This window comes from Aspergillus bombycis, assembly GCF_001792695.1.
Source record: "Aspergillus bombycis strain NRRL26010 chromosome Unknown contig00086, whole genome shotgun sequence".
In the NCBI taxonomy this organism is placed as follows: Eukaryota; Fungi; Ascomycota; class Eurotiomycetes; order Eurotiales; family Aspergillaceae; genus Aspergillus; species Aspergillus bombycis.
In genome coordinates, this window is record NW_019170088.1 from 33070 (window position 1) to 49865 (window position 16796).

The 16796-nt window shown below is 48.9% G+C and overlaps 6 protein-coding genes across 6 annotated transcripts; 5 read left to right on the plus strand and 1 right to left on the minus strand.

Annotated features, from left to right (window-relative positions):
• Positions 1-2555: 2555 nt before the first annotated feature.
• ABOM_009591 (DUF3431 domain-containing protein) lies at positions 2556-3611 on the plus strand (the record flags this gene model as incomplete). The annotated part of the gene is made up of 3 exons (XM_022536719.1): positions 2556-2803; positions 2860-3501; positions 3563-3611. The coding sequence occupies 3 exons, from the start codon at positions 2556-2558 to the stop codon at positions 3609-3611; spliced, it is 939 nt and encodes a 312-aa protein (XP_022386303.1).
• A 684-nt stretch (positions 3612-4295) lies between these two features.
• Positions 4296-6544, minus strand: akuA (putative DSB repair complex subunit Ku70; the record flags this gene model as incomplete). The annotated part of the gene is made up of 6 exons (XM_022536720.1): positions 4296-4403; positions 4471-4698; positions 4750-4853; positions 4912-5758; positions 5808-6416; positions 6476-6544. 6 exons carry the CDS (start codon positions 6542-6544, stop codon positions 4296-4298), a joined length of 1965 nt encoding a protein of 654 aa, XP_022386300.1.
• A 484-nt stretch (positions 6545-7028) lies between these two features.
• ABOM_009593 (ferrochelatase HEM15) lies at positions 7029-8413 on the plus strand (the record flags this gene model as incomplete). The annotated part of the gene is made up of 3 exons (XM_022536721.1): positions 7029-7250; positions 7318-7900; positions 7956-8413. 3 exons carry the CDS (start codon positions 7029-7031, stop codon positions 8411-8413), a joined length of 1263 nt encoding a protein of 420 aa, XP_022386301.1.
• Positions 8414-9050: 637 nt separating this feature from the next.
• Positions 9051-10954, plus strand: ABOM_009594 (putative tetracycline-efflux transporter; the record flags this gene model as incomplete). The annotated part of the gene is made up of 3 exons (XM_022536722.1): positions 9051-9308; positions 9365-10733; positions 10869-10954. The coding sequence occupies 3 exons, from the start codon at positions 9051-9053 to the stop codon at positions 10952-10954; spliced, it is 1713 nt and encodes a 570-aa protein (XP_022386298.1).
• Positions 10955-11564: 610 nt separating this feature from the next.
• Positions 11565-14357, plus strand: ABOM_009595 (pentatricopeptide repeat protein; the record flags this gene model as incomplete). The annotated part of the gene is made up of 1 exon (XM_022536723.1): positions 11565-14357. One exon carries the CDS (start codon positions 11565-11567, stop codon positions 14355-14357), a length of 2793 nt encoding a protein of 930 aa, XP_022386299.1.
• A 563-nt stretch (positions 14358-14920) lies between these two features.
• erg1 (squalene monooxygenase erg1) lies at positions 14921-16423 on the plus strand (the record flags this gene model as incomplete). The annotated part of the gene is made up of 2 exons (XM_022536724.1): positions 14921-16094; positions 16155-16423. 2 exons carry the CDS (start codon positions 14921-14923, stop codon positions 16421-16423), a joined length of 1443 nt encoding a protein of 480 aa, XP_022386296.1.
• Between the last annotated feature and the right edge of the window lie 373 nt (positions 16424-16796).

The following is a 16796-nucleotide window of genomic DNA, read 5'->3' on the forward strand; positions in this document are numbered from 1 at the left end:
TTACTCTAATAGACACAATGATACTCAAGTCAAAAGGACGAAGCCCAATAAAAAAAGGGAGATATGAAGGCCAAACAGCTGTATGGTTTCAGCTGTCACAGTGATAGTTCATTTATAGCCCTCGTTTTGTCATCCAAGTTGATGGACAGTATAATGCTGTAATGTAGCGAACACTAACTGTGGCCCTCAACGTAGGTCATCACATCGCAAATCTGGATGACTTTAGTAAACATGATCGGGCGTCTGAGAGAAATGCCAGCACAATCCCTGCAACAATGTCATTCTTCCATGAGCCTGTCACAAATTTATCTCGGGTGTCCCCCCTCCACTGCCGATAAGCACCTATGCCCACAACTCCATCATTAAAGGCAGGAATATAGATAAGCGACGAGCGGTCCAGATCGTCTTGTTAGCCTTCTGAGCGGGTTAGAGATGAGCGGTTTGCCGTGTCTGGCGAACTAGCCTACTTTTCCAAAGAAAATGGCCACCAAATTAATATTGAGACAAGTTCACCTTGCAGGGTTCGTTTGCATTTTGTTGGCTGGGAGTTATTCTCGTTTGTCAGACATTAAATCATCAGTTAATAGCATTCTGTCAGAAAGGTTTCACGCCCTATCAATAGCGCGGCACTCTCTCCTTGAGAGATATGGGGAAGTAATAAAATGGCCATTCAATGGTGTTGAGTATTATAACATGGACTCTGGCTCCAGAACACATTTAGCATGATATTGAATTAATGCTATTAGGACGAAACGATAGTAGTGGAGATAATGGATAGTTCTAGACGTGGAAGAACACCTAGACTAAGTACTAGTTGTACCTTCATGGAAGTGCCGTATTGGCCAGCTAAAAGAAAAACAGTTCTCTACTGTAACCTGAATACTAATTCATTCTGCTTCTCAATCTTCGGCTGTTTTCCTCCCCTTCCTCTCTCTCTCTCTATTGTATACATAAGTCGAATCGTAAACCCCCTCATGGTTGCATTATGGGTAGTACCAAACTTGAATAAAATGTCTGAACCTGAGCGTAGGGCATACTCTAGGCAACAGGGAGGATTTAGGGTAGCAACATGATGTTACCTAGGGTTCATTCATCACCGATACCACTCACATGTCAATGGCTGCCTATTTGAGCTGACATCGGTACATACTACTAGTAGGTATGCCACGTACTTTAATGTTTTGGTGGCCTTTCATTGGCGATGCAGAAATAGATCATTGCCATGGTTAGGAAAAGACATCGATTCGAATTGCTATGGCTGTGGAATGGGAGCCATGGGCTGACGGACCTGGAACCCTGCCGACTTCTGCTATTTTCAACTTTGGGGTTGATTTCCCCGCTCGCTTAAAAGTCCGGATCTGGTGTGACAGACTGATATGATGGTCCTCCTGAGTCTTGGGACTTGGTACGTACTACTAAATAGCCTAAGTTAACTTAACGACGCCACGTGCGGTCCATGGTTCTGTCAGCCAATCAAGCCCTCTCATTGGATTTAAGCTACGAAGCGCTTCCATTGGAGGTTCCAACGGTTCTCTTTCTTTGTTTCAGACCCAACCGTAGCTTTTTCCCCACGGTCAGTTGTGGGGGGGTTTCTATTCCAGTTCTTGTAAGGGTTTCAGTCTGTGTCCCACTGACAAACTTCGAGTCCAAGTTCAAGGGGTCGGGGTGTTGTTTCACTAACTTAAGTGGCAGAGGATCAAAGAAGGCTTGCCGAAAGTAACTTCAGTGTGCACTGCAGACAACTCTAATTAAGTGACCAGTGAGGGGAAGGACGGGGGTGCAACTAAGCCTGACGGGCCAGCGCCAAGCTTCCCCGCTATGCCCACCAGCACAGCCCCCTGGAGCCTATGATGAGCCCTCCCATAGTGGTGCCCTAGAGCTTAAAAAGCACTAACGCGTGGCCTAACAGTGGGGATCAGCACCTTCGACAATCCTTTTTTTTCCCTTCCTTCTCGAGCTTTTTGAGCGCTCTGACCTCTGATTTCTTAGGGCCGTTTGCCATCATGCGGTATATCCCCTCTCGGTCCATTTCCTTTCGTTTGGGAGACCCAGGCGCCCAACTCTTTTGAAAAATATCACCTTTATTCGGGAAGGCGGTGGCAGAAAATGGTGTGTAGATAGTCTAGATGGTCAGTAGCTGCTCCCTTTCTTTTCTTTCCAGAGCGCTGATTAACATTCCTATCTGCGAATCTGCCTTTTCTCTCTTGTCTCTCCTTTTCCATTCGATATTATTCTACTTCTTTTTTCTTTTGTTTTTTTTCCCTTTACTGAACTTTAATATACTAACCCTCACTTTCCTTCATTGTCAATTCCTTCTGACACGCTCACTTTTCGAACTCAATTGGTTGTCACCAGTATTCAGGTCTTCCAGTACTTACATGTATACTAGTCGTCAGTGAACATTCAATATCCTTGTGAACTGCGCTAGAACGAATTCGCCTTAAATACCGAAGCACCTCCCTTGGTGCGCTACTGGGTATCTGATATCCGAGTAATCACCGTGTGGCAAACGTCACGCATGAGCCATCGCTCATCTACACCCTCAAAACTTCACCATGAGATGCGGCTTTAGATTAGCATTATGCGCATGTCTACTGCTCATCATCCCAATATACATATTAAAGCTCCGTCTAGAGGAAATCTGCAGCCAGTATCGCGCCGGCGCATACTTAATAGATTGGCTGAACTCCAAGAAACCCCACCATGAGGGTCTATCCCACCACGCAAAATTGGGAGACAAAGTGATCGTGATGGCCAGGCTGGAAGAAGAGCCCACTGAATGGGTCGAGCAAGAACTTCCTGAGTACGATCCCCTCCCAATGGCCAATTGTTTCCTTCGCTAATAGGGGCCGCTTGAAGCTGGCAACGTGCAATTTACATTGTCAACCCCTCGAATAAAACGAAAGCAGATAAACACAAACTCAATACCTCTCTCAATAAAGGCCACGAATCTATGGCTTACCTGACGTATTTGATTGACAATTATGACAACCTTCCTTCCACAATCGCCTTCCTCCACGCCCACCGTGCCGGGTTCTTCATGGCTTGGCACGTCGATGCGCCTTTGCATGATAACGTAGCAGCAATGCGCGCTCTACAGCTTGATTTCGTTCAGCAGAATGGTTACGTCAACCTCCGTTGCAATTGGAACCCCGGATGTAAGGAGGAACACCGCATCAATCGCCATGTAACGCAAGAAGTCTGGGACGAAGTATTCGAGGGGACCAGCACCCCGCCCCTGAACTCAACCACATCTCCCGCCATCGCAGAAGGCCAGTCGTCAGAGGATCGACAAACCCAAAAGTTCCTCCAAGCGCCTCAACTTGTCGGCGCAGCATGCTGCGCGCAGTTCGCCGTGTCACGCGGGCAGGTCCTGAAACGACCCCGAGAAGACTACATTAAGTTCCGACAATGGGTCATCGACACGGAGAAAGACGACGCCAGTAGCGGGCGAGTCATGGAGTTCCTCTGGCATGTCATATTCGGCAAGGAGTCCGTATAGTAAGTGGCCATTGCACCAAATTATCTAATGGCAAAATAACTAACATGATATCTCCTCTAGCTGCCCAGACGAGGAACTCTGCTACTGCCAAGTATATGGCAAATGCTAGTATATTCCCGTTCTCAAGATATATATACTGTACATCAGCCACACCCGTTCGTATTATATGGGTTTTCTCGTAGATATTCGTCCCATAGACTTCTGTTTATTGCTTTGAGCATGCATTTCTGGGATTAGACAGGCGTTGTTAGAGGGCTTTCGTCCATTTGGATATACCCGTCTGTATCATCTTTGCTTCTGTTTCCCGGTACAGTTTAGAGAGTATGCAGATGTACTGAAATATATTTCCTATCCATATTCTATGATAATTCACACTAATGCGCGACTGCAACGCCATTCATACAATACATTGATGGGGCAACCGCCCTTAACTATGGTTTCGGATTCAGGTAAGATTATATACACGCGAGGACCAGAAGTCCCTGCAGCGTCTTCCCCATGCCAGGCACGAAATCCGGTGTCCTCTTGTTTACCCTTACAGATTCACATAGCCTATGTTTTAATACAGTAAATCTTTCCTCCGCTATCTTTGCCCCTTCCTTGACCTCCAGATAGTGTTTGGGAGTTTCGAACATGTACACAGTTGCTCTCCCCCGAGGTGACATTTTCAAGTAGGATTACGTAGGTAGTAGGTACTCTTGACAGTGTTCTAGTATTATGTATTTCTTATTACAAGTATAGAGAGCCCCTATCGGCTAAACTTTGTCTTGATTAACCAATACATAGCGTTGCCTCATTTCTGCTCCAGGTATTCCTCCACACGTTCAACGAGATCAGCTTTCTTCCCAGCAGCGGAGCGTCCATGCGCATTGAGGAAGTCTTTGAGGACAGGTACTGTAAGCTGCACATAAGCCACTTGCGTTAGTTACTCGTCCTAAGTACAGGCCTAAGGGGTAAGTAATAGTCACCTTCGATAGAGATCCCTTTTGGTAATGGGCTCGCACTACATCTTGAACGCCTTGCTCGTCTGTCTCCACCTTCGCTTTCTTGTATGGCTTCTGGGCTGCATCCTCGACTTCAGATGTTCGGTCTTTGGCGCTTCGTTTGGCGAGTGTGCTCTTCGGGCCATGTGCCGATATTTTCGCGTATTGCTTTTCCAATTCGTCGGCCCAAGACAATACATAGTCGCCCGTCCGCTAATAGAAGGTCAGCAAAAGCCCCGGAAAGAAAAGGGATGTGCGATATACCTTATCGATCTGCCGATATCTGGGTACGGTTTTGTCTTCTGGCTTCTCCGGGAGGTCTTCATCCAACGCCAGGGCTTGCAGAATGCGATAATGCCACTGGAGGGCTAACAGAGCAATGTGTTAATACCAGAGGTTTCATGCAACAAGTTGGCAAAAGCTTACATGGATTGGGATACTTGAAGGGGTCGTAAGACGCCTTTGGAAGTTGCAATTGCTGAACAATATACCGCATTTGGTCGATCAGTGGCTCAGGTGCAACATGAAGTGCGGCTTCGGGATTCTGACGGACATCATCGGCGAACGGTAGAGGTATTATCCACATTCCCGGGGGGAACTTCTGGACGCCGCTCTCATCTACTTTCTCTTCTCCAGCGATCATAGCCCCCAGAACTGGGCTTGCGTTTTTACGCGCAATGAACCAGACAAGTGCGGCCTTTTTATCCCGGAGGAGCGTCTGGTGCAAAGCAGAAAAGACTCGCGTGGAGCCCACAAAATCTTCCTCCGAAGGATAAATGAAGGAGGGGTGTTTGATATTGGCCCAGAATGGAAGTGCAGAAAGGGGCTTGAACCCAATTATACGGATGACAGGATCACCGAAGTTCCGCAGTGACTTCATCTCTTCAGGCGTGAAAGTAACCTGATCACCGCCGAACTTGTAAGCTTTCTTGATTTCCCACTTCTCAATCGTGCGAGCCGTGTCGTCAGCGATTTGAGTGGTCACTCCTTTCACGATTTGGGGTTGTTCACTGCCGAGCCAGATGAAGGAATTTCTGGCGGGGGCTTGACGCTTAAACAGAAGATATCCCGAGACTGATATTTTGAAGTTTGGTCCCAGCTCCAATGGTATGTTGGAGAACTGCGCACGCCGGGGGACAGATCTTGAATTAATACTGGACAATAGGGTATTAAGAAGTGAAATGCCATCTCCGGTAGCTGGAGAAGCCTTGGAATCGGTTTGCAAGTACGCCGGGGCATCTGGATCCGATGGAGAGGCCTTGTAGATGATGTCCTAATTGGTGTAAGCAGAGATACTTTGTTTCAAGTGAATAAAACCTTACATCATAGAATGTGGCGGTATCGAACTCATGATCTGGCCGAGAAATGGGAAACAGCTCAATAGTGACACCCAGGTCGTATAAGTCCTTTGCGCGAACAGTTGCAGCAGATCGCAAGCTTTTATTATCGCCATGAGGGTCATCATTATCGGTGACAATGAACAATCGCCGAGACAAGAAGTTGGGGGCTTTCGACGTAAATATTTGATTGGCGCAAAAGAGCACATTTGCCATCGAGACCCGCTCATCTGACGCTTGGAGTACATCTTCTGTTTCATCGTCATTCTGTGCCAGTGCTCGAAGATTCTTGACTTCTTGTGCAGAGGGAATATCCAGGTCTGTGAAAAGGTAACAGTGTGGGTATGAAAGGTCTCCTCGGCTATTCTCATCCTCGTCGTAGAATTTGGACGCCTGCGTCCCATATAGTAGCACACCGATCATGTCACGGGGATTAGAGATAATGCGCTGTTGCATGAGATGGTATGCACATTTTAGTGCGGCCGTTGTGGGTGACTCCGCGGATTTTTTTGAATCGGAAGATGGACGAGGCGTGAGCATGGAATCACTGACTTCGATAGCAAAGAGAACGGCATCTTTCACTGTTTTGTACCCCTATTTAATTCATAATTTGTTAGTTTTCGAAGTCTCCCGGCGTGTTTCGAAGTACATACACTCTCGTCAACCTCCTCCTCTTCCTCATCGATCTGGTCGTCTCCGCGATATTGATCCTCGTCAGCCATTGTGAATGCGTTGAGAGTCATAAGTCATAAAATGCGTCAAAGAAAAAGCAGTCAAGGACGATAGTTAAGTAATCGACGCGAAAGCACCCTTGAACAGCAACATTGGGACTTCCTTGGATGTCTGCCTGTCACTCTGCTGCCTGCGTTCCCGCTCTTTCGTCACCCGTGACGCGACACTTCAACCGGCCGACGCGGGGAAGACACGAACGTCAGGTGACATACGCCAAGACTTGATGACCCCAAGTCAATTCTGATTGGGTGTTAACTTCAGCTCCAACTCATGCTCCGGCTCCGTCATTTTACCGGTTCTGGACTCTCTGCTTCAAGTCAGCACCTTTTCTGATTACTATTGACCCTTGCCACATGGCCCATTAAAAGTTCTATACCCTTTTTGCTCCCAGACCATTACTTTGTTATCGCCTTTATTTGCACGCTTTGGCCATTACTCCTCAAAAAAGGATCGTCTTGCCATCTATCAATTGCAATGGCCCTCCGCCGGACCTTCGCGCTTCCTCGGCAACTACTGCGACCGGTAGCTCGCAGCTCGCTTGGATACAACACAGAACAGCGAAATGGCTTTGCAACAGCAGTACCTCCGGTCACTCAAGATGCAACTGGTTCCAAGGGTCCTACCGCAATGGTGTTCTTGAACATGGGTGGCCCCTCTACGACGAATGAGGTGGAAGACTTTTTAAGCAGGTTATTTGTACGTTTCCAAACTGACAGACATTCTCATGGGCCACTTTTAACGTTTCGCTCGCTCTCTGGTAAAGGCCGACGGTGATCTGATTCCCTTGGGACGACTTCAAACATATCTGGGACCACTTATTGCAAAGAGGAGGACGCCAAAGATCCAAAAGCAATATGCGGACATTGGGGGCGGCTCGCCCATTCGAAAATGGTCCGAATACCAGTGCCAGGAAATGTGTAAATTACTCGACAAACTCAACCCTGAAAGTGCGCCTCATAAACCTTACGTTGCATTTCGATATGCTGCGCCTTTGACGGAAGAGATGTATACACAGTTACTCGATGATGGATTCGGAAGAGGAAAAGGAGGACGTGCTGTCGCATTTACACAGTACCCACAATATTCCTGTTCGACCACAGGCAGTTCTCTGAACGAACTATGGAAATGGAGAAATCGCCTGGAGGGTCCGCGCGCCAATGGGAGCGAGGATCCCTCCGGCTCCATCCAGTGGAGTGTCATTGATCGGTGGCCGACCCATCCCGGGTTAGTAGAAGCTTTCGCAAAGAACATCGAGGATCAGCTCAAGACATATCCGGAGGAGAAGAGGAACAGTGTGGTCCTGCTGTTCTCCGCCCACAGTTTGCCAATGAGCGTGGTGAACAGAGGTGAGATTCGAGTCATCGCTCTAATTGCTAGACGTAAACTCTAACTCCAGATTAGGTGACCCGTACCCAGCCGAAGTTGCAGCAACTGTCCATGCGGTAATGCAAAGACTTGGTTTTAGCAACCCTTACCGGCTGTGCTGGCAATCTCAAGTGGGCCCATCGGCTTGGCTTGGAGCTCAGACCAGCGACACTGTCATGGAGTATGTGAAGCGCGGGCAGACTGATATAGTCCTCGTACCGATCGCCTTCACCAGCGACCACATTGAAACTTTGTATGAGTTGGACCTTGAAGTGATGGAAGAAGCCAACTCCCCTGGCGTGAAGCGGGCGGAAAGCTTAAACGGAAGCCCCATCTTCATCGAAGCCCTAGCGAATATCGCGCAGGAGCACTTGAGAAAGGGAGAAAAGTGTTCTCGTCAGATGACCCTGCGCTGTCAGGGATGTAAAAGTGAGAGATGCCTGGAGCAGAAGAAGTTCTTTGCCGGGGAAGAAGCTGCGTCTCTTGTAGTGTAACGCCTTTTTTTTTTTCTTTTTCTTTTTTCATTCTTTTTATAAAGCCCCTTCATGTTGTTTATATTGTGTACTTTAAGATTTTTGGAAAAGGATAATTCGCCATTCTCAAGGACATGGGTGATAAGCAATCAGCGATAGTAGTGTACGGAGTAACTAGTAGGTGGTATTTCTTGGTTTTGAGACTTGAGTATAAACGGGGCACCGAAATCTTGGGTAAATGATTATCAAGGGGTCAATGGCTTGACGCTGCTGCTACGATTGGCCCCAGGAACAAAATGCCGAACATTGAACACCTCGGCACCCGTTAGCCTGGTCAACGTCATGGCTGGCTTATCTGTTGCCTTTGCTCTCTCCACTTGTTCTGCTAAGCTAAGCTGACAAACGCTCCCCTCATTGACTTCTTCAGTCCAGGGAATCCCGATACCAAGGAATAATGCCATTGGTATTTGGGAATCATGAGTGAGACATTGCTTCTGTCAAGGTGCTTTAAAAGTAAAGTCTGTCAGAACAATCTCTTTTCCCCTTGCTTCCTTATTGCATACCACATTTCTAAACACTACACCTCAACACGCGGGCCGAACCTACATAAAAACTTAAGCCATCGACGTCTATAGCTGTTGATACTCTTTTGCCAGAAATGGCCAATCAAACAAATTCTTCCATCCATGCGGATGTTGGCGGGCAATTGCGAAGCAGGCCAGTCGCCTCTGGGCAGAATCATCCGCGAAACACTGGTGAAGATGACCCAAAAGACCCGGCGCAATTGCACGTCCATGAGCAGACGCCCCTCCTTCAACGAACGAGCGAAGAAGGTGAGGATGAAGGCTTAGACTCATCTAGCCAGGATTTGGCGGCGTTGAACGCTGGCCTCTGGCGGTCCCGGACAAAAGCAAGTGTGCGTATTTTTTCCAGTGCAGTTCAGCAGAAAGTGTCGCGTTCTGATCCGACCAGGTCTTTTGGTTATTCCCATTCCTCCTCTTGTATATGTTAGGCTTTGGCGGTGCTGCGGTTCCCAAGATTAACCTGATGGTCTCTCTCACCTGCAGAGACTATCTGGCCAAAAGAGCCTCTAGCGATCCTGGATTCACATACCTGCCTGTTCTTCTTGGACAGGACAACTCCCAGTGCCAAATACCGGAAGTTCAGTCCCTCGTTGCCCGCTTTCAACTGTATTACAATCTGGTAGTAGGTCTGCTGTCGGCACTGATTAGCCCTCAATTGGGCCATTTATCGGACCGCTATGGAAGAACGTCTATGATTGCTGTGAGTGCAATGGGAACGGTACTAGCAGAGATAATTACCGTCATCGTGGCAGCAAATGCAGAGCAAGTATCGATATATCTACTGCTTCTGGGCGCTACGTTTGACGGCTTAGGAGGCTCATTTACCGCTATGATGGCCCTGAGCACCTCGTACGCCTCTGATTGTACCATTTCGGGGAAACGCAGTGTAGCTTTTGGGTACCTGCATGGCGCCATCTTCACTGGAGTTGCAGCTGGGCCGTTCCTTGTGGCTATACTGATGAAGAAGACACACGATATAATGAGTGTATTTTGTTCTGCGCTGGCTCTCCATGTGCTTTTCTTCTTTGTTGTCTTGCTCGTCGTCCCAGAGTCGCTGTCTAAGGAGCAAAAGCAGAGAGCTCAGGAAAAACATCAGGTGAAGCTCGCCCATCAAGAAGATGTAGGCTGGTTGTCAATGAACTTTTGGAACCCGATGAAAATCATCGCGCCTCTGGCCGTCTTATTTCCACCGGCTGGGCGACCTAGCACTCTGTTCCCTAATCCCGGGGGTGCCAGTCCGGCATTGCGAAGAAACATCATCCTGCTCTCTGTGATCGATACGCTTCACCTCGGTATGGCCCTAGGCACATCACAGATTATTATTATCTATGCGGGATATATGTTCGGCTGGGGAAATGTCGAATCAAGCATATTCGTTTCCATCATCAGTTCCGTTCGCGTCCTCAACTTCTTCATTGTGCTCCCCATGATCACAAGGATCTTCCGTGAGGAACCAAGGGAGGACCTGGTTATTTCTGGTTCCGGTGTGCTTGATGTCGTCCTTATTCGTGTCTCGATTCTGCTGGATATGATTGGGTTTGCAGGATTTGCACTGGCAAATCACGGCTCGCTTTTAATCTTGTCGGGAGTCGTTACATCATTAGGGGGCATGGCCGCACCGGTGCTGCAATCGTCTCTTACCAAACACGTACCCCGCGATCGCATAGGACAGATACTCGGTGCTAAAGGCCTTCTACATGCTATTGCTCGAGTAATAGCTCCTTCCATCTGCAGTTTCATATATAGTGTGACGGTGGGTAAGTTCTCACAGGCAGTGTTTGTATGCCTGTCACTTGTGTTTGGGATTGCATTTTGTTGCACCTTATATATCAAAGCGCATGGTTCGTAACGTCTTGAGGCATTGCTTGTGATCTCATACTAACGTACAGCAGTTCGACTTGATTTTGACGATTCAAGAAATCATAATATCGATACCGATGACTACAGAGAAGCAGTTGAGGATGAACTTTTGCCTTAATATATAGAAGCTTCTTGATACCCCGATATCTACTTTGTGATATATCATGTATCTTAGGGGCTAGATACTCCTATCCACGCGAAACTCATGTTAGTTCTATAACACATAACGTTGGGATATAGTTTCAACTCTAAATTTCCATCCCCAGCCCTAGTAGTCCAGGGTTGCAGCGTGGATGCAGACCATACCAGCGGATCTTGTTACGGGAACAGAACGTAGCTAAAATAGCCATATCTGGTCGAGGTACGGAGTAGAGGGAGTGTAGTTTACTACTAGTAAAGTACCTATACCTGGCGGTGAAAACTGCCCATCCACATTCCAATGACTCAGCAGGAACAATGCAAGGTCACGTGCAAAGGAAATGGGTTCACCCGGAAAGGAACGAATGGGACCACAAGCGGTACGGCGGCCGGGAGAAACCAATGTTACTTGCAAACTTTCCGCCGAAAATCATCTATCTCAAAACTCCGACCGTCAATTGCGATAGTTCCCCAGCGTGGTCTCTTGGCTTACACTACTGAGAATTGAGCATCAATCTCTCAATTCCCCTGATGCTCTATCAGTGATATCCCAATTTGCCTGCTGCCGGCGGTGCACAGGTCCTATTGCCATGATCACCAAACCTACCCACGGCACTTCGGCCGTACCTTCTCGCAATGCCCTGCGTGTCCTTCGCAGGCTGGCCCTTGCCGGCTCAACTGTGGGCAGTTTCTGTACCGTTGCGGCTATCACATACGATGTCCATCGCCGAGTCCGCGTCGCAGAACGTATAATTGAGAACAAACGCGCCCTTCAAACCTCCGCACCTAATTACGATGCCACTTCCGCGGCGAGACGACTTGCTCGTATGATGGAAGTCGCAGAGGCTGGTGAATTCACCAGTATGCATGCATTCAAAGAGGAGGATCGGAAATCACGACAAGCGCAGAACTTGCATGTGGAGGGCAACGAAGGGAGTGAACGTGATGAGCTCGGCTCGAATGCAGGAGTTGGGTCTTTTGAGAACCCAGCCCAGGTCGACGCTTTCTTGGATGCTGCTCAATTAAATTTAGCTGGGTTAGTGAACACAAAACAGGATACAGTGAAACCAGGTAGTTGCGACTTTCTTCCGCCTGAATACACGCGACCTACGGAGAACCCCAACAGGTCCAGCCCTGTCATTGGCAAAATCGACACCTTTGCAAATGCATCTGAGTCGATGGATGTCACGGGTACATTGCAGGAAGGACAAAACTCTATCCCGAAGCAAATGCAAGATCTTCTCGATCGAGGGCGGCCTATTGACGCGGCGCAATTATTCTTGGACGCACACCCTGCGTCACTGAATGGCCTATCATCCGATAGGAGAGAGCTTGCGGTGCAGGCATTTTTTGTCAACTGTAAACAGGAAAATGTGTTCATCGCAAGAAGCATCTTCGAGCGCTTGGAGGAGGTGGACAAGGTCTCACCCAGACTTTGGAAGGTTCTCATGTTTGCATTAGCACGGAAGGGATGTATAGAATCAGTCGCAACTATCTATACTCGGTACATGCACAAATTTCAGCTCTCGCCGGATATGGTAGATGTGGTGCTACGATGCTTGCTTGAATCACATAGGCTCACAACAGCGAAGTGGTTCCTTTTTAGGCATCTGCAATTTGACCGGGATTGCGGCTTGTGTGGCGCATATCTGTCAGGCTTATGGAAAAAGACGAGGAGTATTGAGCTTTTGAACGGACAGTTGAAGAAGATCTTAACGACGCTTCCCCGTTTGGGAAAGGATCCTAGCGACAAACTCTTCAACCCAGTGGTTAAGGCATACGTTGAGTTTGGCCGGTTAGCAGACGCCGAAGCATTGGTGGAAGATATGACAACTACATACGAACTTCCCCTTCGCTGCCGCACAAAAGGCCTTCTCGTATACGGCAAGGCTCTCGCATGTGACTGGGAGGGCGTGGAAGCAGACCTTCAGGAGATGCACGAGCTTAATTTAACATCTCGAAGACGTGATTTTACCCCTATTTTTGATCGCATATTCCTTGAATATTGGGTGTCTCATTCAGGGCGCGAGATCCAGGACTTCGTCCACCGCTACATCGATAAGCTCAATATCGTCCCCGATCGGATCCTGTACAAGCATATTCTGGAAGCATTTGTGGAAAAGGGCGACAAGGACATGATAACTGAGTTCACAAGAATGGCACGCGAACGTGGTTGGAAAGTCCACGTCAATGAGCAAGAGTTCCTAGAGATGCTACGGTTTCGTCGTTTAGCACTTGAGGGAGCGCCCGTGGGCTTCTGGCAAATGCTGCAGGCTGCTCGGGTAAAATATGGACAAGCTGCTACCTCACAGCAGATTCTCGGTTACGACCAGCGCTCATTCCCTATTCCCGAGGTCAATACGATGCCTTTCACACAAAGTTCGCTGCCGTGGTATCAAAGAGCACTGCAGGATGTAACACCGTCAAAGCCCGTCGATCAGTACCAGAAGCTTCATAAACAGATGACGCATTATATGCACGTTGGGAAGATGACAGAAGCTCTAAAGTGCTTCCAAAATGCAAAGAATGCACGATTCCAGTTCAAACAGCTTCACGTCGAGTTGGCTGCCATTGCGACTCTACTTGAGCACGGTCTTGGCGAAGCTCGCGTGCTTGTCGAAGCTGAGTGGCGGGGCATCCGACATCTAATTCGATTCTTCCCTCAGTTCTTTCGCCAGATCATGGTAGTGGACGCTGCGTCGGAAGGGGACCTGATCAAGATGGCCGTCCTTCGGTTTTACCAGCTCTGCTGGTCGAACAAGCGAATGAATGTCAAGCACCATATCGCGGTGGCCACCAGTAGACGGTTAATTGTGCATAACAAGCCGGAGATAGCCATAGATCTCCTAGCGGCCATTTACATGTCCCGCTATACCCGCACGTTACCTTTCGATGGGGTCTGCATGAAGATGTTTTTGCGTGCGTTCGCGGCTATGGATAACATTCCCGGGGTTCGATGGTGCATCCTTAGTGGCCTTGCTCGGGGCAGTGCACTGAATCATGATCTTGTGGTTGAAGTCAGCCGCGTCATGGGAGTATTAAATCGCAAGTTCAGTCCTGACGGCCTCTCCACGAGGGAAGTGTCCAAACGGGCCGAGCAACTGGAGTATCTCGGACACATCGCCGACATGCTCGAGAAGAAGAGTGGCGGTGATCCTGCATTATGGGAGCTCAAAAGCAACCTGAACGTGAAGCGGACCTTCCGGCGGATGCTGAAACGGCCTCTTGACGAGAGGCGGATGTATAAGGTATCTGACATTCCAGAGACGATCGAGAGGTGGGACGAAGAATACGAATTGGAGGTACTTCTGGGTCGAATTGAGATCAACCCGAAGTCCATCGCTGCTCGATGGAATGAGCGAGTGGCCTTAGGGCAGATATGAGTCGAGGATCCGTCGTGATGTAGCATATATTCCCCTTTTGATTTTTGATGTACTCCTAATTTCCTTGCGTTGGTGTGTTTCCTTCTATTTTCTTCTATTTTGTATAGAATTGTATATATAGAGTTGCTTCACCGAGATGTACACTAGCGATATGGAACTATTTCCCAAGCCGACTTCTAGCCCTGCGTATCACATGTCAGGAGCCAATCAAGGAGGGTGAAATGAATATTATCATGTAGTAATAAGAACCAGGATGAGCGCTATCTTCACGAAGATCGTACGGTGCCTCGTACTTTAGGGGCAGCGGAGTTTAAGGGCGGAAAATCTTTCACATGTCACGCCACTGCGCCGATATCACGGGCCCTTCGTTGCCTTAACTTTTTCAACGTCTTTTCCTCCCCCCTTACTTATTTACACTGACTTCCTCCGCTCGCATTCCCTCTCCGTCTCTCCCGGCCAATTGTCCCTCGAACCTTCTTTCCAACCCCGGGGAAGGAATATGCTCTGCGGTCCCCGTCGATTCTGCCCAATTCGCTGACCTCCCTCGACCTCTCCCCCGCACAATGGCCACCGCCGTCCCTAACGGCCATGCTAATGCGACCCAGCCCGCCGATGCGGCCGAAGAACGCAGACGAGTTCACCACGACGCCGATGTTGTGATCGTGGGCGCCGGAGTGCTAGGATGTGCGCTTGCAGTTACACTGGGAAAACAGGGCCGGAGCGTCCTACTGCTGGAAGCCTCTATGAAGGAGCCGGATCGCATCGTCGGCGAGCTCTTGCAGCCCGGCGGTGTCCAGGCCCTGGAGCGGTTAGGCCTGGCAGAGTGTCTAGAGGGAATCGACTCAATCCCCTCGTACGGTTTCTATGTGTCTTATTTCGACCGATCCGTGACCATGCCTTACCCCAAGGAAACCCCGTCGTCGCCACCTCCGCGCGGCCGCTCCTTTCACCACGGACGGTTTATCATGAAGCTACGGGAAGCAGCTCTGGCCTGCCCCAATGTTACTGTCGTGGAGACCAAGGCGACGGACCTGATCACTTGCTCGCATACCAAGCAGGTTCTTGGTGTGGAGTGCCAAACCAAGGGGAAAAAGGATTGTTATTTTGGGCACCTCACCGTCGTCGCCGACGGCTACGCTTCCAAGTTCCGGAAACAATACCACTCCAATACTCCGACGGTCAAGTCCCGATTCTGGGCTCTCGAACTAATTGACACGAAACTCCCTGGACCTAACCACGGACACGTCCTCTTAAGTGCAAATCCCCCGATCCTCCTCTACCAGATTGGCACCCACGAGACCCGGATCTTGGTGGACATCCCAGAGAACCTCCCATCTGCGTCGGTCAAGAATGGTGGTGTCAAGAATCACCTGTGGAACGTGACCCTACCATCTCTCCCCGAGTCTGTCCAGCCAGCCTTCCGCGCCGCACTGGAGAAGGGCCCGTTGAGGTCTATGCCGAACTCATTCCTTCCCGCCGCACAGAACAAGACCCCGGGGCTGGTGATACTGGGCGATGCGCTGAACATGCGGCATCCGTTGACCGGTGGCGGCATGACTGTGGCCTTCAACGATGTACTTGTGTTCCGGGATCTGCTGAGTCCCGAAAAGGTCCCCGATTTTGCAGACACCGACAGGGTGTTGAAGCAGCTGAAGTCCTTCCACTGGAAGCGGAAGAACGGATCCTCTGTCATTAACATCCTGGCCATGGCGTTGTACGCCTTGTTCTCTGCCAATGGTTTGTTCCCTTACTCGTATACCGTATCTTTATCCAGCCAGCTACTAACATACTGCTTAGATGAAAACCTTCGCGTCCTCCAGCGAGGTTGCTTCCACTACTTCGATATGGGCATGTACTCCGAGCCAATGGGGCTCTTGGGCGGCCTTATCAAAAAGCCCTTTGTACTATTCTACCATTTCTTCACTGTCGCGTTCCTCTCCCTCTGGGTGCTTCTCCGTGAGGCTCCTCTGTACCAGCTTCCCTGGTCACTAATCAGATGCGTGATGGTATTCTGGACAGCTTGTGTTGTTATATTCCCCTACATGCTCATTGAAGCATTCTGTTAGTATAATTAGACCTTTGTATGCGTTTCCCCCCCCCCCCCCCCCCTTCTCTCTCTCCTTTTTTTGTCAGAGCGAAACGATCTCTTCTCGTCCAAATTATCACGGCTTTGTGTATGATACGAGTTTTACTACGCTTGCCTTCTCACACTGTAGTAATACTTCCACTTCCCTTCTTGACCAAACCGCTTATGATTTATCTGCTTTTATTGAGTTAGCTATCCTCCCACAGCGATGATAGATCGGAGATATACAAGAGCATGTACATATATCTACAGAAATACGCAATTAATATATACTGACCACGTGAAATCCGAACGCCAGTCACTATAAATAGAACCCCAACGAGTAAAACTAACACATGACAACGATCATCACA